Source organism: Styela clava, chromosome 4, assembly GCF_964204865.1.
Source record: "Styela clava chromosome 4, kaStyClav1.hap1.2, whole genome shotgun sequence".
Classification (NCBI taxonomy): Eukaryota; Metazoa; Chordata; class Ascidiacea; order Stolidobranchia; family Styelidae; genus Styela; species Styela clava.
The window spans coordinates 12,062,728-12,090,060 of NC_135253.1; the positions used below are offsets into that span (position 1 = coordinate 12,062,728).

Genomic DNA, 27,333 nt, shown 5'->3' on the forward strand with positions numbered 1-27,333 from the left:
ACTGAAAAAGGAATGAAGACACAAAGTTTATGAATGGGTGTGTAAACCATAGGAATTCCAATCCAACATTATAAGTGAACCAAATTATAGTTCATGTACACAAGTGAACAAAGACCGTGAACTGAAATTCACAGTCTCATGCGTAAATTTTTATTATGAATCGAGGTAAACCACATCATACAGCATCAGAGCCAGATATTAAAAAATTTGGAGGTGTATATTGCTAGTATTGCATTGTTGCAAGCAATTCAAACAAGCTTTAATGTAGGAGGCAGTAACTACCGGTAACATTATATTTTTTAAAAATCTTGGCAAATTTTAATTGGCCAAGCAAATGTTGTTAGACTAACAATAAATCTAAAACCACTACATTTTGTGTCATAAAACATTTCGATTGCTTTCGTATACCCATGAAATTTACATTAAAATGGCAGATAAAATTTACCTATGTTGTACTGATAATCTGCTAATAATGTTAAAAGTGGGACATATATATATATCCAAATCTATGAAAATTTATATTTAAGATACTAGTGAATTCCTAATATAATTGAATTTTTTTTGCACCTAAATGTGCATGCCAAATTACCACAAACTATGATTTTAGAGCAAAAATAACATAACCTAGTACTCAAGTTTTAAAAACATTAGGTACCTATGGTCATCAGAAATTTTGGGGAACATTTTTCAAATTGCTTTAGCAAAGTTTTATTTATACAAATTCCTTCAACATCTCTTATTACAATGTATTGATAGAAAAAACTTTAATCAAATTATCTTCACCACAGGTTGCAATACACTGGCCAAGCGATCCATCACCAATCGGCCTCCAGCGAATTCTCTTCACTGCAGCTGAATGTGAGTCATAGATACTCAACTTATACAACAAAGCACATTCATATTCATTATAAGCACCATTGAACAAATATAGTTCTAATAATCCACTTTCTTTTCCTATAGCAAGTTGATATTTTGTCTGGCTTGTAAAACAATTTCCAAAAGCAACAGCAGTGACTGCTTCTGCAACAGCTGTAAACAGAATTCTGGTGACCGAGTTCTTTTTAGAAGTTTCCTCAACTTGATTTTCTAATTCATTTACTTTCCAAAACATTATCTTTTTATCTCTAGATCCTGTACAGAAGAATTTATCATCATGCGTCCACGATGCAGACCATATTATTCTAGCATGACACGTTGATTTTTCTGACTTCGCAAATATAGAAACAGAATAACCATTACTCTGATCGCTAGTAATTTTATGCAACATCCAAGTTCTATCCCTTGAAACAGACAACAAATACTTGCTATTGTTGCTGAATTCCATTTGTGTAACAGTCAATGTATGACCCTGTAATTGTGCTACTTCTTTCCAAGATTTGGTACTCCACAAAACAATAGTAGCATGCTGGGGTGTAGCTGACTTTGCTGCTGATGCTACAAGAGCTCCAGAAGAATCACAAGCAACACAGAATATCTCATAAACATGCCAATACAATTTATTTGTTTCTGGCCAAAGTGAGTTTTGTAGCAGATGTTCTTCAGATGGAGGTTGTTGAAGTACGAGACTTTTAAATTGATTTTCAATAAACATTTCTCCTCTAGACTTTTCATTCGTAGTTGAAATTTCATTACTCATAACTGCTTTGTTGGAAAGGCCCAGTGCAGGAATAGTTGCACCTTCAAGAACTTTATGAGATATTTCCAATTTAGTTCCAGTCAAAGTTTCCAAATTTTGAAGAAAGTTTTGTGGAGCTTCGAATACCCGTAGAACTTTTTCATCTGCACCTGAAATGAAACTACAACTGTTAACCATTGATATGCATTGCATATCATAACCATGAATCTGAGGCCTCGCAATTTCATGCCAAGAATCCTGTCCACCTTTTTTCCAAAGAGCAAAAAGTCTGGTGGTTTGATCCAAACTGGTACTCACAAAGTAACGGCCATGTTTTGGTTCCCATGAAATATCTAGCACATGATTACAATGTCCTGACATAACAACACCAGTGTTCCAACGACTGCTTTGTCCCTCATTTAAAATTTCTTCCCAAAGATGGAGCGCACCGTTATAACTATGTGCCATAAATTGGATCCCAGAGCGATTAAACACTGCCCCATAAAAGCCCAAAGTGTTCCCACCAACTTCTCCAAAACGAGACTTTTCAATCCAAATGCCACTTTCATCATCAACCTCCCATAATATAATTGATTTGTCCATTGAAGATGACAAAAGTCTTATCCTACCCATGTCATTTTTATTCCACTGCACACTGTAAACCCATCCTTCGTGACCAGCTAATACAGCTTCCAAATGAACTACATACGTTTGTTCATGATTTTGAGAAAATGAAACAAACGCCAATTCTCGTATTTTTAAAACATCCGTAACTTCTTCATCAATTTTCCTTTTAATTTTCCATAATCGAACAAAGCCATCTTGAGAGCATGATGCTAACATTAGATCTCCATTTTCAATAGTAAGAAAATCAAGGCCTCGGACCCAATCTTCATGACCAGTAAGCGATAATACAGGTGAAAATAAATCCCCATCACCTTGTTGATTCATACAATACAAATCTATTCGCGAACTATCTAGCCCACAAGCGAGTATTGGGGTTTGGTTTGGTAATACATTCAAGGAAATTGCCAAAGCTAGAGAACGATTCAAATCAATTTTTTGAATTAGCTTGAAATCTTTAGGATTAGTGGATTCTAAATTTCCCCAAATAAGAATTGTTGAATCGACACCTGTTGATACAATAATACTCTTTTTTGATTCTTGATTTTCATAATTGAAGAACATACCATCAAGACTTGTAACAGTCGATGTATGGCCTTTCAATGATACACAATAATTGTAAATATACTGTTTCAACTTTGAACAAAATGATATTTCCCAAACTATAATAGTCTTATCAGTAGAGCCAGATAATAGATAAGATGTTTCAGATTGTATATTAGTAGATTTCAATTCATGCATCCATTTAACACAAATAACTTTTCCAGTATGTTGATTTAGAGTCTTTATCGCACTTCGAAATGTTTGTGTTCCTTCTTTTATCATTTTTTTGCTGATTACAACAGAATTGCTTGAACCCATTGCGACCAAATCATTATCTCCCCACGATAAACAACCTGGAGTTTTATTTGTACATCCAGCAATATGTTCTAATTTGACCACACAATGTGGAGGTTCTTCGCCCTGCTCCATGTTGGGTGTTAACTATAAATCTAAATAAAGAAACCAAGATAAATTACACAATACAGCAATAGAACCTTTATTACAGTATTATTCTGTGACTATGTTTTTATTATTCACAACTAACCTTACTCTAAGATGAAGTGTCTTATTCTTTATACTTATAAGTTTAATCCAAGAAGTACATAAAAAAATCTATAAGCCCAAGCTGCCAAGTTTGTATTGAACAAGCTTGTGTAACATAGATGAGAAACTGTCATACAATGACAGAATAGGGCCTTGCAGAAAACACTAGATTACAGACATACATTACATACAACATTACTAAGTGACTGTATATGCTTTATTTTCAAAGAACTAGGATTGAACAAAACCTAACACAGTAACACTTCACAGTTTTATAAAATATTCAGCTGGATTGTGACTACAGACTTGATTTTATCTTTATCTAGCCTAGTACAGTAGTACTTATTCACCGTACATTAATTCTGTAATTATAGTACCGTATTAGGATAGGATAGTATTGCCAAGCAGTGATCGAATAGCATATTTATGTTGATCAGATGATCTTCACGAACAACCCGGTCAGTAAAGTTACCGTAACTAAAATTTATTTTTAACTCCGAGCTCATAAGCTGCCAACAGTACCGGTACCGGTACCGTAGCAGACGCATTTAAAAATTCGTTGGCGGTGCAACTCTTTTTTGTCAAATATCCGTAGCCCGTTTTAATTTATGGTAATCACAAAATACAATACGTAGACTTCAGTAACGTTCCGTCTTTTTTTGCCCTTAAAATTCCATGTCTGAAAGTCAAACTTATTCTGGATCTGGATTCGATTTCGTATTTAGATCTGCGCGCCGCTATCGAATCAGTTTTGGCGACTACTAAAGATACCCCGGTACGCATGTTACCGAGTTACTCTCCGTCCTAGAAAGTGCCGGTACTAAAGCTGCTCTATATTGCCACCACGTATAAAGAATTGAAAGAAACTGGCTTGCGAAACAAATTAGACGAATGTCAGCTTTGATCACAATATGGATACATACGGTACCTATTTCAAAACAAATTTTCAACATTTTTTTTTCATTCAAAAAGCGTTTTCACGACATTTGCAGTTAGAAACAGGTTCATACGTCTTGTTCAACACTATTTCACTCTATTCGTGCGTGCATTTCACTCTAATCTTGCCTTCAAAACAACCTACCGAGATAGATGAAATCGGGCGCTTGTGTGGCCTCGACAAGGCAGAATTGAATAAAGGATATAAACATAAATACACAACATTAACACGGACATTATGGTCCGTGATAGTAGTTATTAATTCATTTATTGCGAGGGCGGGGCACTTTTTAGGAGCCTTTCGCTTCGAACAAGGCCAGTTACAAGCAGCCACAGATATCCAATGATATATTGAAACAAGAGAGCTATGCTCAAATATATGGACACGTAGAGTCACATAATTTTGATGACGTCATAGCGAAAAAAAAAGTAATAGCCTTCTGGAGAAAATTTTTATCTTTAACCACTAAAAATTTCAAAGCAATTGGTCCAGTATTCGAAGAGAAAAGCGACTTTTTAAAAACGTGTCAAAGAACAACAAGAACAACAACAACATAATATTGAAACGATCGTTATGTCCACTACGTGTCCAAAAAACTTTCCATAGACTTAATCCGTCGTCGGAGTTATTGGGGTCTGAGTATTGTGGTAACATTCGAATCTGCATTATGAGACTCCGTCCAGCCGTTACACGTGCGAGAAAAAAAATTATATTTTGCTCTCTTCTTCGGCCGTTGGAATAGAGGTCGTCTGCTTTTCATTTGTGTCTGATACTCCTGCTATTTAAAATTTTGATTTGCCGTTTTCAATAAATAACAAATTCTGAATCTTGGATCTTCTGATCTTATTAAACACAGTGAACAGAACCTATTTGAAACACTACGTTGGCAACGCCCTTGTGACAGTTTACCGTATTTGTAGCAATATATTTCACATTGGATAATATTTTGCATAATGCATAAAAACCGAGGCCCTATATATATATACATATATAACATTTTTCCATGAAAATACTTTTTTTTCTTGAACCACAGTTATTTATGCAAATGATTTGCAACCGTTATATTTGGATCCTGAAAATATGCCAATAGTAGAGAGTATCTTCCAAACATTTTGACTGAATGTTTATAATATACATTTCATCTGGATATACGTTTCCATAAAAAAAGTCATTACTCCACACGAACCTGGGAAGAAACCTTTTCTAGACTTCAACCGCTCATCAAATTTGTCAGTAAACTAAAGATTCGACCATTTACCAAGTAATGTGTTGTAATTTATGAACGAATCTACGCAGCTACTTTGTTAACTCACTATTCTTTAAATCCATATTTTAGTTCGCTACGCAATCTTTGATGTACCATTAACTGATGGCGCACTAATAATTGAAGAAAGGCAGAGGTGAAGAAGAAGAAGAGTTGACCTTTTGCCCTTATTCTTTAAGTCTAGCCTACATGTTTACGAACCTGAAAAGGCATACAATAAAGTTTCGCGTTAGTCGTAGGGATTGCGGTACTGGTAGTGTACTGTGACAGATTGCGTTTCCATACTACTTTTCTTCGGCATTCGTGTTCCTATATTTGAGCATTGGTCACTCGTTTTAATAATATTGGCCAGATGTCTATGCTCCTTTCCCTGACCTTTTGACCCCAGAAAAATTCTTTCTTTACTTTATTTCGTGTGAAAGTGCTTTTGTGAGTTGGCGCCTGTAAAATGTGGTATGTGCTTCAAACCATCATTATATTTAATCGCATACAACAATATGTTTTTTAAAAGTACAGGTAAAGAATTTTAGCCTAATCTATCACAGCTATTTCTACACTAATTTTTCATTACTGCAATTAAATTATATTTCCTAGGAAGACAGAGTATTCATTGAATTATCTGATTTATGTTTAAGTTTCCGAAACACAACTGAAAACTAACAAATAGAGTTTGAAAACACGAAAACGAGGTAATGTTCACGACCACGCTTGAAAATCTGTCAGAGCAATGAGCCCATTGGTCAGAGTGAGAAAAGTGTCTGAGCTGATGCGAAAGGGCATTGTTACGTCACTTTTTTTTTTATCTTGCGGATTAGCCAAGCAATGTCACGATTCACGAAGTAAACAAGAAAGTAGGTTCATAGGGACGTAACAATGAAAATTTTAACAATTGCTCAGACACTTCTTTCACTCATACAGAGTTCTAATATCAGCTCGTGTTCTTTGCTTTATTAGCAATTCGTCAGTTTTAAGTAGTGTTTTTGAAATTTAGGTATAAATTAATCAAATCAATGGTCATTTTGTCTTTCGAAGAGCTTTATTGTAAATAAATAGAGTAGACCCGATAACGTTATGATAAACTAGGTTCAAATTAGCTGTCATTTCTTTTAAATGACAGGTAGTCAAATAATTTTCATGATGGCTATGATACTTGTTAACCATGCTATAAGCGCCAACTCGCAAAAGGACTCTCAAAATGAACATGGGAAATATGGCAATGTATGTGTATAGGTCAAGGATGGGTGAAACATCAATTATCGGTCGGAGACTTCCATTTCACGTTTTTAGATTTGGGTCTTACCGGCAGAAATTTAAGTCACTCAAGATTCGCCGCCAAATGTACGACTTACGAAAGCTTCTTTGAGACATCGAATGTTGATCGTCAGATCAATCCCACTAACTTTCAGTCCGATTTTACTAATCACGCATGGATCACGGCGCTTCATTTGCATGAGATCAGAAAAAAGCAGTGGCGGCGCGTGGTCATTTTGACAACCGGGGCAAGCTACTGCGGGACCAAGTCACCCCCATCTACGGGGACAGGATGAGCGCTGTAAGTTCTCCCATCATTTTATGAGTATAAAAACCATTCCATCGGTAACAACCAATCGGCAAAAGCGACAATTTTTAACGATAAGAAAGTGTCTTTAAAACCGGTCCAAGTCAAGGGATTAATAAATATAGACATAGTTTATTCTGAAACCTCTTTCAAAAGGAAAGGCAATATTTACCCAGATAAATACAATGACATATTAACAGAAACTTCGGGAAAGCAGACAAAACCTAAAATAAGGTTTAAAACGTTACTATGAAGAAAGGAAAGGTAATGCAAAGATAAGGACATGCGTCGCTCACTCATAGATATATATGCTGCTAGACTTCTACTGCTTGAACATATATGCAACACGCCGCGGTTTCTTGGAAGCAAAATGCTCAATAACGCGCTGATTAAAGTCATGCATCCCAGAAATAACGTCTCTGTGAATAGATAAAACAGCCAAGGAATTCAATCTATCTTGCTTCATTGCGTTTCTGAGATACGTTTTAATACGCTTCAGCGTGCTGAATGTTCGCTCTGCGTCGGCGGAAAAAATAGGCGTCGTCAAAATGATGTCCAGAAATTTTGCAGACGCCGCAAAGGTAGTTACTAGAGTGTTATCTGTGAGGAACCCATAGAGCGCGCAAGTTGATGTGATGTGCAAAAAAGTTTGATTGGTGTATATACATCGCAATTCATTTTCCAATTTACCCACGTTTATCATGGGGTAAAATTTGGAGACAGTAGCCAACAAATGGATGGGAAATTGACGTGCAAATTTTGAAAAATTTTTGGGGTTTATCAAAGAGAACGCGGCAAGGTGTTCAGTGCGCAGACGATCGCCTATTTGATTCGCCAGAATGTCACAGCATTCCTTTGCAGACAAAATCAAACGCTGCGTTGTTTGCCCGCGGCGTAAAGAAGCACTCCATGTGTCGTCGTATTTTATTGTTTCCCGGATACGAGATACAGCATCGCAGAAGGCTGAAATACACGACTGCACAGACGCTCCGTCCATTAGCCTTGACTGCAATGCGCCGTATAATACATCCACGTGATAGAATATTGTGGAGAAAAAAGCGAGAAAAAATGAAAACTCACCATCTTCTAGCAGACGCTTTAGACCTGCCGCCTCCCTCACAGAGCGTTCGTCCCAAACCGGAGAGCTCTGAATGCCATTGAAACACTCAATGAGCTCAGACCTAATTTCGGACACGCCCTGCACCACGCGTGATTGGAAGTTCCAACGTGTTGGTGCACAAGCTGGGAGACGGCGGCTACATATCTGGCGAGGGAGGTCAGAGCGCTTCGGCAAAACGGAAAAAAATGGAGAAAAACCCCGAAACATTTGCAAAAAATATACGGACGAGAGGGGTATCAACACACATATTTTTAATAACGAGGTTAAATTGGTGTGCATAACATTGTAAAAAATGCGCATGAGGAAAATCTTCTTTTATATAAACTTGAACACGGTAACTGGTTCGGTATTTTACTGCATTGTCCAGATGCTCCATAGAAGATTGATGATCCCTGGCACACTCGGAAAGATGTTTAAGATCTCTAAAACCAAATTTACACCAACGTGAGTCACGGGCGGTAGCAAAAAGTAGGCAATAAAAACAAAAAAGTGCATTTTTGTCCTCGCTGTAACACAACCATTCGTGTTTTTTATACCAAGTTTCTGCGCAGAATTTACGCCGACGCTTTCCTCCGTCATGGGATTGTTCCAGTGAACAATTTTTGGTTGATAAGGCCCAAGACGTTGTACCTCTAATTTTTGTTCCAGCGGCAGCTGCGAAAACGGAGTGCGAAGTAGTGCATCAACCTTATTCATTATGAGGTCTAAGGCTAAGAAATGCGAAGCCGGAAAGAAGTGAGGAGCTCAAAAGGAATGTGGAAAATCGAAAGCAAATGGACTAAAGGTCTCTAACTGATTCAAATAGCGAAACAAGCGACGAAAACGAAGAAACTATCAACTCTTCAAGCAACCAACGAACGAGAGGGAATGCGTGAATATGTCAACACGTTGTAAGAAACGTCGGCATTGTGTCGTCATAATTTCGGGGCTAGCCCCGATGATTTAGTAAAAGAAACAGAAAACAAACGAGACAAACGCGGCGAGTGGAAGATAAAAGAGAGAATACGATATACAATGAGCAACCGGGGCAAAATCGGCGTCGCCCCGTCGACGTTCGGCGAAGGCTTTGCGAGCGAAAAATGACCCATGTCGGGAGAATATGGCTAGTGTAGACAGTCTGTGCAACCGATATTGAGGTATTTTTCGAATATTTTCTATTATACCGAAAAAACAACTTGGCCCTATTGACGCGCCGCCACTGGAAGAAAGTATGCATCTCTGCATATTATATATATATATATATTGTGCAATGCAATGATGTTATTATTTAGAGGTGTTTAATTGCACTCAGAACATACACTTTATCATAAATATATTATTTTTCTCATTCTATGAACAACCTGTTTAATCCCCGCACTTGAAGATTTGGAGTCACTTTCCGAGCAAATAATTTGTATTTCACTTTTTAAACATCGTTCTGGCATAACATGGAAAACTGTATTTCAGTACGAACAGACAAAAAAATTAGATATATATTATTGTTAGGTTGAAGTTTAATATTCATAAGCAGAGCAATGCTCTGATACTTTCACGTGTAAATTTTTATTTTGAATCTAAGTACTCCGCGAATGTAATTTTTTTTGCCAATATAGCTCCCCCAATCACTTTCAAACTGAATATCCATTCTTGTACTTGGCATAGACTGGTATCCACCCGTACAGGTAGATGTTGTCTCATGATTAAGTCGTTTTACCACCAATCCTATTTCCTGGTCAACTATAAAAATCCTATATTACGTGATGAGATCTAATACCACAGGCTTTGATTAATAGTATATATATGTAAAAAAAATTAACTACAACACAAAAGGTACACTACAATTCAACTAATCAATCAATTCAACATAATCGCTCCAATCATTAGAATTATTGCAGCTTAGCTTCGTGGTTTGTTCTTTTATTACCATTGCCAATCATATTGTCTTGGGCTGTGTCGGAGGAAAGTTCAAGACGTCGCTGAATATAGTGTATAATATTATTAGCGAAAATCAATGCAATAAACTTCAAGATAACAATCAACATTATTAATGATTGGGCCCTATATTTTAGAACGATGAAGACAAATATCCAAGATACGCATAATATATACTAATGATAACTAGGGGGTTAACACGATGATTAATTGCGTCACATACCTTCCTTGTTGTTTTGCCACATTTGCATTGAATAATATCGAACGAATGATTGCCGAATCAATTCCCTTTTTTGTTTCCCTTCAATAAAAAACAAAGCCATGTATAAAATGACGATTCGAAATCAGGATGAGGCAATCACATCTCACATGATGTATATAAATTGTATCAGAGCGATAAAATATCTGGCCATCAATGATTTTAAGTTCAATCTTATGTTTGGTTAATCAGAAATATAAAAGAAAAAATATACAAATTAACATACGCTTCTGCAGCAAGGCAAACCACATCTTCCAAGTCGTCCTTGAGAGCGCGGGATAACCAAGAGAATAGAGATTCTAAAAAAACATCCGGAAGGTCCTGCTCTGTGTCCACAATTTTCAACACCACACTCTCAGCATCAACAGAACACTCCCTCAATAACAGCTTAAGTCCAGGTAATACTGCAGTTCAAATAGATATACGTATTTTAAAAATAACCGCGTCAATTTCAATTTTGTATGCGATGAAAGCTTGAAATCAGATCTTTCCATTAAAGTTTTTCTTACTTTCGAGTGTTTGGTTCATCACCATATCTGTGATGTTGAGGGTGTATCCTCCGTTAATGTTGATAGTTGCCTCGAAGTCGTTTCCCGTACTTCAATTTGAGATTGATAAAAATAATATGAAATGAAAGGAATGTTATATTATAAAAGTCTGTTGTCCAATGACCAGCTGAACTTGACTAGATGTCAGAGTAATCAATCAATTTTTTTATTCGTTTATTTCACAATGAAGGAGGAGCAAAACATATTGGTAAACATAACGGAGTACTTTAATGTCTTTTACAGTCCCATACTCTGTCAATACACACACCAAAGAATAACTTAATCGATGGATGGCATGAAACTATATTAATTCAAATCAAGAAAACTTACATTTCCATTTCAGTACCAAACTGTCCAATGATAAATCCTCCAGCATCAATAGTATTGAGCTTAACAAAACCACTTTCTTTATCATTTTTGAGTGTTCCAACGTTCAATTTGAGATCAATAACTCGATTTCTGTAAGTGAAATGAAAAAGATTCCATAAACTAATTTGCTTAGCTTTAACAACACTGGAATTCGATACTATATTGATATCGAAATAATCAAGTTTTTTAGAAGTACTTTTTTGGCAATTTCGAAATTCGGTATGTTTTTGAAAGTATTGTCTGGACAGTAGTCAAGGTATTTTTGCTATTGAAATACAATTTTATTGATATTGAATAAATATATATATATATATATATATTAGGCTTGCACGTAATTGACAAAAATCAATTCCGTAATTACGGCAAAATCAATTACGTAATGACCCCGTAATTGCGATATTTTTCCACGCATTTAAACCTATCGTAACAACCCATTGAATCCACTTTTTTTCCGAATGGGACATTGAAATTGGGTTTTCCTATTCTTGGCAGTACTACACGCCGGCGACAGATGTTAAAGACAACTATCAAGGAGTGAATTCAAATTAATTTTATTCTGATTTTTATCTTTTGTGTTAGCTTTGGTTTTTCTTTATCACCTTCGCAAATTAACCGTCCCATTTTTATGCGATCAATTTTGTTTTATTATTACCGACACTGGTATACGGATATTTATGGAACCGATAGTTTTTTAAAACCACCTTAGTACTGAATAAAAATTACGGGTTTCTAATTTATTAACCAACGACGAGCGTATTCTCTCATTTGATTATACTTGCGATTTCCTCGCGACGAAGACTTGTTTTTGCAGCGTTTTCTGCATTATCCGACATTACTGCCTTGTTAGCTTTTTTATAATAATAATTATTGATGTCGACTTATTGACGATATTCCGATTACTATGCTTCATTTTACATTCAATCATTTCTCGGACTGAATGTTTATAACATTATTTGCGATAAATTTAGATCAAATATTATTTATTTGCGTATAATTTAAATACCGAACTTATATGACATGCCTTCTCCGAAAATACAAAGTTATATCGCAAAACAATGCATTTTGTGACATTTATTTTACACTCACAACATTTATTTGCTAACTCAAGTCGGCGATCCTATCGGCCAAGATTGACAAAAGTTTGGTCGAGTGCCGATGGTATTCAAGTCGACGATAAGTCAAAATAAGTTGCCGCATTTGGTAAGACAGTTAATCATATATGGCCGAAATATTGAGAGGAATTGTGAAAAACATCAAGAGCAAGGCCAAGTCCGGACTGATATATAACGATAAAACCGTTAACAGAACATCAAGATTTTGTAATAGAAAATGGATCTCGCACAGAATAAACACACGGGCTCATATTTAATTATATACGATAGCAGTTAAATTTTCAACGGTCCGCGAGGAATCCGTCGTTTTGGTTCATTACGCAATCTCTCTTTTGTCGTCATATTGCTATTTGATAAGCGTGACATTAATTATCACGGCGAGGTATTGGCGCGAGTGATCAATCGCTCTTTTCGCTTATTTGGTTCCAATTCGTCGCGAAAGCTCTCCGTTAAATTTCACAAGATCGTCGTGTTGAAAGGTTATGGATATTTTCCTGTTTATACCCCAAGTCTGAAATGAAACAGCCAAAAACAATATGATATTCCATGTTCATATATCAAGTGTTGATATTAACAATAAAGAATGGTTAGGCAATGCTAATCCACACTTGGTGAGGAATTCCCACTATTCAAACGCGTGACTATAAAATAGAAACGGAACATATATACCATAAGTAACGGAAAACTGGAACAAGTAAATAATAAATAAAAGTAAAATGGATACAAATGTTTAATAGACCATGCTTGATAGATTGATCTCCTGCGTTCATTAGTCATTTCACCCGAAGAAGTTGAAACCGGGCGTGTTAGCGTCCATCGGTCTTAACACAATTCTTCCCCCAATCTACGGTTATTATGTACATTGGGCATGGCCATGCTAGATAAGATGCGAGAGAAATTGAAACCAGGTGTGTTGGCGTCAATCGGTCTCAACGCAATTCTATCCCTTATCTATGGTTAATTAAGTTGCGGGAGAAGTTAAAACCAGGTGTGTTGGCGTCAAACGGCCCTACTCAGTTCTTCCCCCATCAACTACGTTAATAATTTACATTGGCCACGCCAGATAAGTTGATAATAGGTTAGTAAATGGCAACACGTCATGCCTTCCTTCACCTACGTAACAAGAGGGAGAAAAACGGCTGCGAATACCGGAACTCTAACTTCTTCTACTTGTTGAGCTTTCATTTTTCGCAATCGACGAAATTGACTGCTTTGAAGAAAGCTCGTTTCAATGCAATAATTACGACTTTACGTAATTCGTAACTTCCCTTCCGTAACTCCAAATAATTACGTAATTCCGTAAATCCGTAAATTACGTGCAAGCCTAATATATATGTACAAAAAATATCTCAAAATTAAGAAAAATTGATTTTTTTTCCATGTCAAATCGATACAGCAACGTTTTATAAGTTACAAACTGATTATGACATTGTTTCAAAACAACTGTGGGGTGATGTGACTATTTTCCCATATCAATTCGAAACTCGTCAAACATTGGTACTCACGATTTTAAAGAGTACGACAATTCAACAATTCCTGGAATACCATACGTTCCACTAAAATCAGGTATGCTGAATCCTTGTTGGGTATAACTGGAGAATTCGCCGGGGGCTGTAAATGTCAATGAATTCTATATAACTTGTTATAAACAATGTAACGCATGCACAATTATTATAATGTAATTTTAGTTTAGAGAACTGAAATCAACTCTTTGCAGTAGTGATTCAAATCCATAAATGTCCCTAAAATTGTCACCTAACCCGACTTAGCGTATAAATTGATGTTTTTAGTTTGTTTTTGACAAATATTGATTGCTTCTTATGTTTTTGTGCGTGTGTCTGTTTTATGCACGGGAGCACTGTTTGTGCTTAATATATGTTAGAGCCATCAAGTATTTGGTTTGAAATGTAAACTCGGTGATAGATTAGAATTGCAAACCTTCAATATTCCTATTATATATATGAATATAGCGCCTCACTGCTAAAACTTCGCGCTATGAGAAAATGCGCCAACTGAACTTACCATTAGTTGGTGCAACTTCCTGACTTTCACACAAAGATAAATGTATATTGAAGACCAAAATCAAACTGATGATGACTAACTCGAAATTTGTTCCAGCCATGAGTTAAAGTATCCTTATACTGAAATGACCTTAGAAATGGATTAATTGCGATGAATAAATCTCGTAATAAGTCGTTGAAAACTCCTATTCTGTTTATTCTAACCTTCCTAATTTGACACTAGCATTGTATGCTTGTTATAATCAGTCATAGTCATTGAAAATAACTGTTTATTTTTACTATAACTAATATCAGAACGTTATATCTTTGATTTGAACTGTGAAATAAGGTATTTGATGTGATTTAGTTAAATTAAAATTCGGCTGGTCAGTTTTCGAATTTTACGTAACATTTTAAAAAAACACCTTTCGTAGATTAGCAACAAGTTATCAAGATGAAATTCCTATATATACATATAAATAAACTATTTTGTACGGCAGAAGTCCTGTATATATAACCTACTGATAACAAGTTTTTGCCGCATAAAATCGACGTGTTTCCATAACGCGATGTTCTGCCCGCTGGCTGTGTGACGGCGAATTTTTGACCGATAGTGACTGTCGGAAACAAGTTCATGAGAATCATGACATCACCAATTTTTATTTGACAGATATACTATATACTTTAGTAAGTATTAGTAAATACGCAGATATCGGATCAACGAAAAACTATGTAACCTCAAAGATGATGAGATAACTCGATATATAATGTGAAGATATATACTCCCAATTATCCATAGAGTTTTTCACAAGCTTTGTAATCCCTGTGAGCTACTACAGATGTAGCAAAAGCTACAATTACCTTTAAGCGCTGTTGATATATTTATATAGTATTTATGAAATCTAAATTTTTGTGTTGTGTAGATCATTGTACTCTGAACTTAGACCTTTGATTCGACCACTGCGATACCTCAAAATAAGGCTACGCTACCAGAAGGCGCCGATATGGCGCAGTAAGTCAGCGCAAGCATAACTCATAATGGTAAATACAATCAAAAATGGTAAATTTAAGATATATATACAATGATTGGTTACCGCTATATGGTTATGCATGTGTATTTTTTCATGACTAGTGATGAATAATACTGTAACTGTGTTTTATATATTACTGCAAAGTAAACATGAAATAGACCTGGCTATGTATAACCGAGAGTTGCTGCTATTGAGCAGCACCAACATGGATTCGTAGAATAATCAAAACTTCACATACACAGCAGCAAGCATGACTAAGTTGCCACCGAAAGGGTCGTAGTCGATTGACTCAGCTTATCGGGCTCGTCAGTGTACATAACGATCGTTTCAATATTATGTTGTTGTTCTTGTTATTAGTATTATTCTTCTCTTTCGTCATGATGGAATCGCTTTTCTCTTCAAATACTGGACCAATTGCTTTGAAATTTTCAGTGGTTAAAGATTGATTTTTTTGCCAGAAGGCTATTACTTTTACTTATTTCAAAAATTTTTGTGGACTTCAATAGATTCGTTTTTTTATGTGTCAGAATAAAAAAAATAGCGACACTTTGTGACGTGTCCATATATTTGAGCACAGCTCTCTTGTTTCATTTTTATTGGACACGAAATGTACAATTTTTTTTTGCTTTCATTGTTGGGAAAATTGCTTATCTCCGCAATTATTGGACCAGTGTCCAAAGATGAAAGAAGTCACTAGAAGATTTTTTTTCTCAATTTTCCATATACATGTATATTTACACAGAATTTTTATTTTAATTCAAGAACGCAGTTTTTGTGACTTATTCAAAACACATTATTCTTCACGCTGACCATCGATCCTTGCAGAAAACTCAGTGCTCAGCTATGGCCTCACATGTACCGGTGCGCGAATTTCGTATCAATATATTTGACTATTGCTCTCTTGTTATTGAACACAGGATGGTAATCAGTAAATCTTCACCATACTGAAAATACGAAGTATACATACACAAATTCGAAGAAAATTATAAAAATAGTAAGTACTTCAGGGTGAAAGAAGAAGCCGAAAACCAATTCTAGTTGTCGAACGGCGGCATCGTTGGGACAGTCTAACAGAATATAATACATAGAATAAAACGAATAAATATGTTGTTTAAAAAAACAACGTAGGCCTACGTCAAGGCGACCTAGTATATATCAAGCAGTCACCGTTTCGACAAAAGAATGTCGATTCCAAGCACCGCAGTCTAGGTAACCATGGAAACAGCAGTGCGAAACAAGCTCGCAATGTGGTCACTAACTAACCTTCTTATATTATGTGTTTATATTGCAGGTACCATCATCCTTTATAATAAATACCGTATTTTAGGAAAATGAGCTATCATTTATGATGGAACCATTTGTGGATTAAATATTTCGTCATCTTACAACATTTTATTCATTGAAAATCAACAATGCCGAGAGTAGAGTGCCCAGTTGATGGGCGTGAATGGATGTCACAGGACTTGGATGCAGCTTTAGCGGATGCCCTAACCGCCGCTTTCCAACTACATGGCAGGACGGCCCACCGACGGCAGCAACACCTACTCCGACGCTCAAGTTGGATTCCCCCATATTATATACGCGGTGCGACCCAGAAGAGTGGTCTGCTTTCAAAAGACAATGGGATATGTATAAGATTGGGATGTGTATCACAGATAATATGATCCCTTTCATTGCTGCGACCAGGTACTGAGGAGAGACAATTAAGCGCCTTGCTGTGAATGACGAATGCACGCTTGTTCACAGGATAAAATTGAGCAAGAGGACTCAATCACCTGGAACTAGCGTTCGCATCTTTCTGGCCAATCTTCGAGGGCAAGCTGCATTATGGAATTATATAGCAAAATGTAAACAAGCTGGTTGTGATCACACATTTGACTATAGCAACGAGATTATCAAGGACAACTTGGTGAGAGGCAGTGGCGTAGCATCCACCCCGCAACCCCCGCGGTCGCGGGAAGGCCCACAGCGCAAAGCGGCCCAAGCGGTTAGAATTTAGAAATTTAAGCCGCAAACCAAAGCTGCAGTGCAAAACAATTAATGCACATCTTATAACGTTGATGTTAGTTCTGCTCAAATCGTTTTGTTACGTAACAATGTCAGGAAGTCGTCGATTTTCGGCGTCTTGTGGTTTGATCGTAAATATATACTGTACTACTACTAGATGTCCAACTCCTCTCGCCGTATAATAAACAAACAAAGGCGATGTTGCACCTCCAAGTGGCGGGCGTCACGGTCGGTAGGTTCAGACAAGGTGCTAAACGACGACGACGCTCCTGCATCAGAGCTCGCAAACTCCCCTGTTCGTTGATGACTGATCGAAATATTTGCTGAAGGAAGTGGAGAATTTGATCAAAATGAACACATAATTGTGAAAATGAAGACACTGTCTGTCTTGCAAATTACCAGGATGATGTGACAACTTTCTTGTCGAAAGAAAGCAAGGCATCAAAAATCTTAGATTGCAAAAAATTGCATTGCAAAAAATGTCAGTCAGATGTAGGTAAAGTGGTGACGAAAATGAATTCATTGCACCTTATATATAAAAAAACTTAGCAGCATAGCGTTTTGGTCTCACTCTATCTCAAGTAGGCCTATTGTACCTTTTACAGAAGTTTCTTTCTCAACTTGACCTATAATCAGGGCTGCCTTAACGTCCTTATTTCTAAGATTTGTCCTTATTTTAAAGGCCTTTGTCCTTATTTTTAACAAACGTCCTTATTTTGACATGTGTCCTTGAATGAATGAATACATGAACATGAATGAATATACCGGTAAATTAAACTTTGAATTTGGTTTAGATCTGGAACTTCATAAGATATAAATTGAGTAAACGTAAAAACATTTGCCGGGATGACTATGAGAAAGAATTCAGCGGCGTCAAACCAAACGAAGGGCCAGTGATTTGTGCACTGCAGCTTTCGTGAATGTGACATTAATCTGGAACCCATAGGTAAAGCAGCAATTTCTGCTCACAATGCAAGCCAGAAGGCAGAAGCACAAGGACTCTGCTCAAGAAATTGAATCAAACCAAGAGTCAATAGTTATACAAGGGTCGCACTGCATGAACACATTCTGTTTATTACATTTCATTCATTGTTATCCTATTAACCACCAATCTAATCTCACAGTCGAAGAAATCGAAATTTTAGATAACATAGCAGGATATGTTATTACAAAAATTTATCACAGTGAAGGAATTTCAGCTAGTCATAAACTCATATTGTTAAAAAAATTACGCTTACGAAAGTGACAGAAAGAAAAGATTTCACAACAAAACAGGCTTATGGGGAACATTGGAATGGCTATTTCAATACATGCAAGCAGCTGAAATTTATTTCCATCATCACATCATTGAACATCTGACACTTGATAAAGAAGAAAACATTTCCAAATCATTCATGAGCGAATACCTCAATGTATTAATCAGTGTAACTGAATGTCAAGATGTAACAACACTACTTGAGAAAGTATTAGAGAAAGTCAAAAAAATTAGAGCACATGTATAAGCAAAGTACTGCAGCCAAAATAATAACAACAATATGGACAATAGGATTCGTAGAATACGAAAACAATTAAAAAAAAAACAGCAGTTAAAACGAAGATTAAGATATATGTGATTACAGTCAAGTTTCTGTACTCCTGAAGTATGAGTACTGAGAATTGAGGACATCGGAACGTAGTGTGTATACCACTTTAGGGTTAGGCCATTTCCAATTTTTCTTATCTCCGTTCTATTACATGTTCGGAGACTAACCAAGTGAGTTTTGTAGTATTTGTACCTAAAGTTATGACCTAAACCTAACCTGGTACACATACGATGTTCCATTGTCCGCATCTTGGTACACGTACTTCTGGAGTACCCAAGTTTTTTTCCAATAATCCATAGAAATACAAATTATTATTTTAATTATTAATGTGATTAAATATTGAATATCGAGTAATGTTAATAGTGGTATTGATGTTTTTTGAGGCTTTGGGAGTGGTTCTTAGTGAGGGTAAAGAGGCAATTTAGGTTCTATCACATGCACATTGCCACATATTTCTTTGAGTGATCGCTGCTTTTCAATCAACTTCTTATTATGTGTGAACTGAACCACCGATGAATTCTCAGCCCCGCAACCTGCAAAATATGCATCTTTTAAAACTGAAAATCTTTTGGTGGTTTATTCAATATTTAGGGTCAGGGGCATAGGGTGGGTTAGTTGAAAAGTTAGACCAAAACCCCTAGAACAGGGGTTCACAACACGGGACACGCGTGCCAAATTTGGCTCGCTAAACGCTCAAACGTGGCACGCGAACGGTTTTGTAAAAAAAAATATTTATGATAAACATTAAAATATCACGTTTATATCAAAATCAGCAGTTTTCAGGACATTAAATTGTTTCAATAAATAGATATCCGTTATTATGTATTATTATTGAAATTTGTTTGTTTTGCATGAGTTAATTTACAATACCACAACTGTGCGTGGCACGCCACAACATTATTTTGAAAATTTGGCACGTATCCTCATTTGAGTTGTGCACCACTGCCCTAGATGGTTTGAGCGGAAGCCTGCAAATGTTGGTTCTGAATATTCCAGATGGTCAGACTCTGAAAAGTGTTTGAGTCTGCTAAGATCTTATGGTCAGCAATTCCTCTCATACTCTCAGCCACAAGTGAGGATGTTGATGCCCTGAAGGAATGGCTAATCAATTACTACGGTTCTACTACTTCTAATGTATGTGAACATCAACCCCTTCCATTAATGAATTGTGAGCCATTACACTTACACGTAGACCCGAGTGCGAAACCAGTGGCAGTCCACAAACTTGCTTTGGTACCTGTTCATTGGCAAGAGAAGGTCAAGTCAGATCTGGAGAGAGATGTGCGTATTGGTGTGTTGGAATGGGTTAGCACAAACACCCCTATCACATGGTGGTCACGCATGGTGGTGACTGTTAAGGCAGACGGATCCCCGCGACGTACAGTTGACCTCCAACCACAAAATCGTGCCTCCGTTCGACAGACTCATCATGTTCCCACACCCTTCCACTTAGCAGACCGTGCACCTCAAGGAACTATCAAAACGATCACCAACGCATGGAGCGGTTACCGCTATGTGCCAATCCGAGAAAAGGATCGTCATATTACTACCAAAACGCCATGGGGTCGTTTCCGGTATAAAGTTGCACCACAGGGTTTCCTGGCGTGTGGATATGACCAGCGGTACGACGCAATCATACCAGACTTCTCAAACAAAGTCAAATGTGTCGATGATACATGCATGTGGACGTTTTCAATAGAGGATTCATTTTTCCAGGCATGTCGGTGGCTCGACCTATGTGCTCGCAATGGCATTACCCTCAACCCTAAAAAATTTTAATTTGCACAGAAGACCGTTGATTTTGCTGGACCAACAATTACTCCGACGAATATTCGTCCTAGTGCAAAATTCTTGGATGCAATTAGGAAATTCCCAAGGATATCACTGGGGCTGCAGCGTGGTTTGGATTGGTAAATCAAGGAGCTTACGCGTTTGCAATGGCCAGACAAATGAAACCATTCAGCAACTTACTGAAGCCATCAGTGAAATTCACGTGGATTGCGGAACTAGACAACCTCTTCCGTCAGTTAAAAGATAGTATCATCAGAGGAATGATGGGCGGAGTTAGACAGTTCAATCCTGGCAGGCCAACATGCCTGGCTACAGATTGGTCAATTGATGGAATTGGGTTCTTCATGATGCAGAAGTATTGCTATTGCAAAGCTCGCACACCTGCATGTTACCCTGACAGCTGGAAATTGTGCTTGGTGGGGAGCCGGTTCACACATCCAGCTGAGAGCAGGTACGCTCCGATTTAAGGGGAGGCCCTAGCTGTGGCATATGCACTACATCAGACACGTTACTACATTTTGGGGTGCGAAGATCTAATAGTTGCAACTGACCACAAACCGTTGGTCCAGGTTCTCAACGATCGATCGCTGGCTGATATTAGTAACAGAAGACTATTGAACTTGAACGTGAAAACGTTGCCATTCAAATTTCCCATTGTGCATGTAGCCGGCAAGAAAAATTTGGGACCTGATGCTGCCTCACGACACCTTGTTGGCAAAAGTGACATTGTCAGGTGAACCGGAAAAACTCAAAGAATTCTGCAGTCGTGGTGAGTCCGTCGCACAACCCTGTTAAGCGTAAGTCAAGACACAGTCGATACCGACATGGTCAATGATACATCTCTCTGTTGTGCTGCTGCCACAACCATCAATTCAGTTCGCCAGTTGGGACATGGTGCGAGAAGAGACTGCCTCCGGTAGTCTCCAAAATGCTGATTGAGCATATACAAGATGGATTCCCAGAGGATTGCAGATGCGTACCAGCAGAGGTCCGCTCATTTCATAAATTTGCAGACAGTTTGAGCGTAGTTGATGGTGTTATACTGATGGGACATAGAATCATCATTCCCGTAACACGCGTGAACAAATTCTGACATTGTTCACCAAGGAGTCAGCGCTATGCGGGCCAGAGCTGTTGATTCTGTCTACTGGCCAAATATATCAATTGACATATCACAGAGACAATTGTGGTCATTGTCATCGTATTGCAAAGTCCAACGCCATGCAACCTCCTACGGGCATAACTCCACCGACTTCCGCATTCCAGAAGATTTGCAGTGACTATTTCACATATCGTGGCAAAGATTATGTGGTCATTGTCGACAGGATACTCTAACTGGCCGATGGTATTCCGATCCGAATCTGGTGCTCGTGGCTTAGTCAAGCGGCTAAGAGAACCATTTGGAATACCAGAAAAAAATGACGTCTGATGGAGGCCCTCGATTCACCTCTGGGATAACACGTGAATTTCTCAAATCATGGGGAGTCCGACACAAGATCACGTCAGTCGCGAACCCTCATGCAATTTGCAGGGCGGAATTAGAAGTCAAAACAGTCAAGCGAATGTTAGCAGACAATGTTGGCCCATCGGGCTCCCTGGATGTTGACAAGTTCCATCGCGTCATGCTGTTATATAGAAACTCCATTGACCCAGAGACAAACAAGAGCCTGCCTGCCTTAATCATATCTGGCCGACCTATACGTGACTTGATCCCAATTCCCCTAGGCAGGTACTCACCTCATGAGACTTGGAAGGAGCTAATGGGCCATCGTGAAAAAGCTCTTGCCCGGAAGCATTTCAGGGAACACGTGGGATTGGGAGCCTCACACCCGGCTATTGCCACCTCTTCAAGTTGGGGATCATGTCTACCTTCAGAACTTGATGGGCAACCACCCAAAGAAATGGGAGAGAACTGGTACAATAGTTGAAGTACGACAATTTCACCAGTGATATATGTTGTAAAAATAGATGGATCTGGTAGCGTAACAATCCGTAATCGACAGCATTTAAGGAAATTCATCCCATTCAGGAAGTCACCCACAGGAGGCGTGGCAGTTGACCCAACTTTGGTAGCCATGAGGCCTGTTGAATTTCATACGAGGCCAGATATCGGGACTTGTCAATAGGCCTCCTAGACAGAATTCAAAACATATGGATGAAGTACAGATGCGACAAAATGCTAGGACACCGATGGATAAGTCTGTTCCGGACGATCTTTCTGATACACCAAGGAGGATACCAAATCCCACAAGTTCAAGAACGTTGGATTTCACCTCTCAAGATTCTACAAACAAGAATAGACCAAAAGCTAAATTGCTAGATCTTGGAAAGCCAAAGATTCCACGAGCCCTTGCAAGACTACAGCCATATAATAAGCCTGGTCTCAAGGAAATATGAAAGAGTGATGTCTCTGATCCATGATTTGCTTTTTGAGTGACAGACTTCTAACTAACTGGCTCAACTATGGTGCAATATATCACCCCACATTCAGTTTTATAAATAAAGTGATAACCTTCCCTATAAAACTTGCCCCTGGGGGAGGGAGACAACTAACCATCTTATATTGGGTGTGTATTGCAGGTACCATCATCCCTTTCCAAACCCCTAACATTATGGACATTTCCACCCGGGGGGAGAAGAGTGTAATACTCAATTTCATTTATTACAATTTCATTCATTGTGGACATTTTAATATTACTTTATTGCCACTGTGCTATTGTGTATCGTTAAAATGTCATAATCTTGTATTTATCGGCGTATTGGAACGATTTCATTCTTTATAATAAATACCGTATTTTGGGAAAGTGAGTTATAATTTAGTCACGACTTAATCATCCGCTGTACAAATGTTAAATGCCTCCTTTTTTAGTATTGTTTCAACTTTAATTTTTTAGCTTAATTCTGTTTATTATTTTATTCTGTTTTCAATTCTGGCATTATTCTGTTAACAAATTTACGTCAGAGACAGTTAGTACTCATTACTTGAAAAGGTGACTTCAAAATATATAAATGCTATATATATAACAATGCTTAAACATATGGACACTATAGGGTCCAATAACTAACCGCAGTAATGATAGCCTGTGCGACTCACATGGAAATGTGGCTAAGCACTGGAGAGGGAATGGTAGCATCACTGTTCGTAATGCGTTGCTCGCTGTGAGTCTTTTAAGGCTAGGCCACCACCACTTTCAGAGCACCGAAATCTCAAAATCCAAATCAAGAACAGCATTGACGTATAGGAGGTTACCCTTGATGGAACAAAATCCCTGTCCACATGAATAAATGTAAAACAGCGAAAATTTACCTGAAATATCGGATCTGCCAGGACTCAGAAATTTGAGGAAAAAAATGAAGTGATAACCTTCTGGCGACTATATATATCCATCTTCAAGAACTGCAGATTTGAAATTAATTAGTCAATTATTTTTGAAAAAAGCGATTTTCACCAAAAATGTTCCCTCAAAAACAGAATAACTAACAACAACAACGTTTTAGCAAAACGATCCATATGGCCAATCCGTGTTCAAAATAATAACACTATACAGTATTATGAGTTTTGTTGTGAATTGAAAATTCGCAACCAACTATCAACTGTTCATGAATTTTGAAATACCGTCTAAAATCGAAATTGCTATCAAATCAGGCAGATTTGTTCTATAATATATTCAGCGAATATTTTGGTATTTCTCCGCTCATCATAATAGATAGCGCCTTGGTCCCAATATGTTACCATGGCAAATTACCCATTTTGGGCTAAAATTCCGTTAACGAAAGACCCAACGTATGGAAATCAATGTATGATAATCCAAGTTAAATATTTCCAAACTTCAATGATTTTTTGTCTAAATCCAACTTTTGAAGGGCGTAAATAGGGATTTTCAGGCTAAAATAACTCGAGATATTGAACAAAAAGAAACACTATGGACTAGTTGACGCCCTCTTGCAGTATCGATTGTTTTTTCAGAAAATAAACACCAAGTTGCAGTCAAGATAGATTACGGTACTTCATTGGTTAAGATATCCAAACGTTTGGTAAATATCACAACATCGCAAATTTTGAATAAAGTTTCGTTGTTTATTTATATTTACTGAAAGCACAGCATGTTTGCTGTAATAAAGTTTTGTAATGAAAATTACTTGTGAGTATACAAATGATTAACGTCGAAATACGATTCTTATTTCCTTGATATACTGAAATGCGTCTGTTACATGAAACACACATCTTTGTTTTGTAAACACGAATCGAATTTATAAGTACAAACCAAAAAATCAAAGATAAAGGTAATCATTCTGATGAAATATTCCAACTTCGGCAATGTTGTTTATCGAATAGCAAAGATTACAGACGATATTTACAGATCGAGTTGATGCCAAAATAGTCCAACAACGTGTCATTATCGCATCTCTATGGTGGCCCATCGTTGTCACGCGTAAAATTGAAAATAAAAATAAAAAATAAAATAAAAAACCGAAAATAAAAAAATTGTTGTAAAAAAACAGAAAAATAATTTAAAAAAAATGAAAAAAAAAAATTAAAATTAAAAAAAAATAAATAAAAACGAAAAAAAAAACAAAAAAAAAAAAAAAATTAAAAAAAAAAAATTGAATAAAAAGAAAATAAAAAGGTTGACAACGATGGTCCGCCTCGTGGCCCATCGTTGTCACGCGTTTTTATTTTTAGAAAATTTGCTTCTGCTTGGGACCAACGTTGTCAGGCATAATCCTACGCGCACAAATGTATTCCCTGGGTTTCAAACTCACTACTGATTTTCTTGAGCAATATTCAATATGAAAATGTTCTATAAATTCTCCATGCTACAAGTTCAACAAGAAGTAATATATTTATAATAATGATAAAAGCATATAGAATTGAATACGAAAATTCGGAAAATTTGTTTTTACGTGTATAAGGTAATTTAATTGGAGATTGCTGCTTAACTACTCAGTTGTCTGGACACTCGCGATGCCGGTACCGTCTTACCAAATACCGGTAGTCGGTTATAGTCGCTTTGCGTCTGACCGTACCGGTAGCCATACAATCACTCATGAAAGAATGGGAGATACGGATAGTCTCGTAGAATATAGATCCTAGTAGAATATAGTGAGTCGAGGTATGGATTGAAATAAATGGTTGAGCACGGGCGATTTATCATTTGTCTGGATCGGTACGTTACGGCTGTACGGTATGGGGCAGGCGCAGAGAGTGTTTCAGTAGACTACATTCTACGAGACTATCCGTATCTCCCATTCTTTCACGAGTGATTGCATGGGTACCGGTACGGTCAGACGGTACCGTACCGGCATCGCACGAGTGTCTGAGCAGTTAAGCAGCATTTTCCAATTAGGATAGGATAGGATTTACATATTTATCCCGGGGGAGAGGAAAGCCGATAAGACGGCTTATCCATATGGCGAACCACGGCCTCTCGTCCGGTTACCATTCCAAGTCGGGTATGGGATTAGTTTTTACTGTATTGTTTGTTTTCGGAAGCATGGACTTGGTGGTGGAGGAAGCCGTAACCGACCAGCGGTTACGTGAACCACCCAACGACGGCGAGGAGTCCAGCAATCCTCTCGCACATAACCATCCCTACATGGGATTCGAACCTGCGAACCCACGCAGAATAATTAGAGGTGCGGTGGCGAGCGTATTCCTAACGCTTAGCCCGTTGAGCCTTATCTTCTACACGTAAAAACAAATTTTCGTATCCAATTCTATATTCTCTTATCATTATTATAAATATATTGCTTGTGGTTGAACTTGTAGCATGGAGAATTTATAGAACATTTTCATGTTGAATTTATTGGATATTGCTCATGAAAATCAGTGGTGAGTTAGAAAGCCAGGAAACACATTTGTGCGTGTAGGATTAAGCCTGACAACGTTGGTCCCAAGCAGCATCAAATTTTCCAAAAATAAAAACGCGTGACAACGATGGGCCACGAGGCGGACCATCGTTGTCAACCTTTTTATTTTCTTTTTATCCAATTTTTTTTTTTTTTAATTTTAATTTTTTTTTTTTGTTTATTTTTCAATTTTTTTTTTATTTTTTTTTTTTCAATTATTTTTATGTTTTTTCACAACTATTTTTTTATTTTCGCTTTTTAATTTTATTTTTTTATTTAAATTTTACACGTGACAACGATGGGCCACCATACATCTCCAAACATAGTCAGCGGCATTTACGCACAGGCTAAATTTTTGTTGTTAATGTGGCTGACTTACCACCACACATACGAAAACCGAGACGGTTGTTGATAATCGCTTTTTGTTGTGACATTTTATTAGGCAACTATTTGTTGATCCCGACGGTGGCAAAACTTGTGTTGTCGTCTACGTGTGGTTTGAATCTAAATATAATCTACAATTAAATAACCATTCAAAAACAAGAGAATTGAAGTTTAGGAAAGAAATATTATTTCGACCAGTAGAATTGCCATTATTGCCGATTTATTTAATCAGCATTTCAACTCGAAATAACATGACGACTGCAGAGTTTTCATGGAATACCAAA

The 27,333-nt window shown here is 37.3% G+C and overlaps 2 protein-coding genes across 2 annotated transcripts; both read right to left on the reverse strand.

Annotated features, from left to right (window-relative positions):
* Positions 1-2: 2 nt before the first annotated feature.
* Positions 3-26,199, reverse strand: LOC120326990 (elongator complex protein 2-like). The gene is made up of 2 exons (XM_078111653.1): positions 26,181-26,199; positions 3-3,231 (listed from the first exon to the last, which is right to left on the reverse strand). The coding sequence occupies exon 2, from the start codon at positions 3,209-3,211 to the stop codon at positions 740-742; it is 2,472 nt and encodes an 823-aa protein (XP_077967779.1). The 5' UTR covers positions 3,212-3,231; positions 26,181-26,199; the 3' UTR covers positions 3-739.
* Positions 9,580-14,745, reverse strand: LOC120326202 (uncharacterized). The gene is made up of 7 exons (XM_039392446.2): positions 14,426-14,745; positions 13,909-14,014; positions 11,253-11,381; positions 10,884-10,972; positions 10,601-10,778; positions 10,339-10,416; positions 9,580-10,159 (listed from the first exon to the last, which is right to left on the reverse strand). Exons 1-7 carry the CDS (start codon positions 14,523-14,525, stop codon positions 10,117-10,119), a joined length of 723 nt encoding a protein of 240 aa, XP_039248380.2. The 5' UTR covers positions 14,526-14,745; the 3' UTR covers positions 9,580-10,116.
* Positions 26,200-27,333: the final 1,134 nt, after the last annotated feature.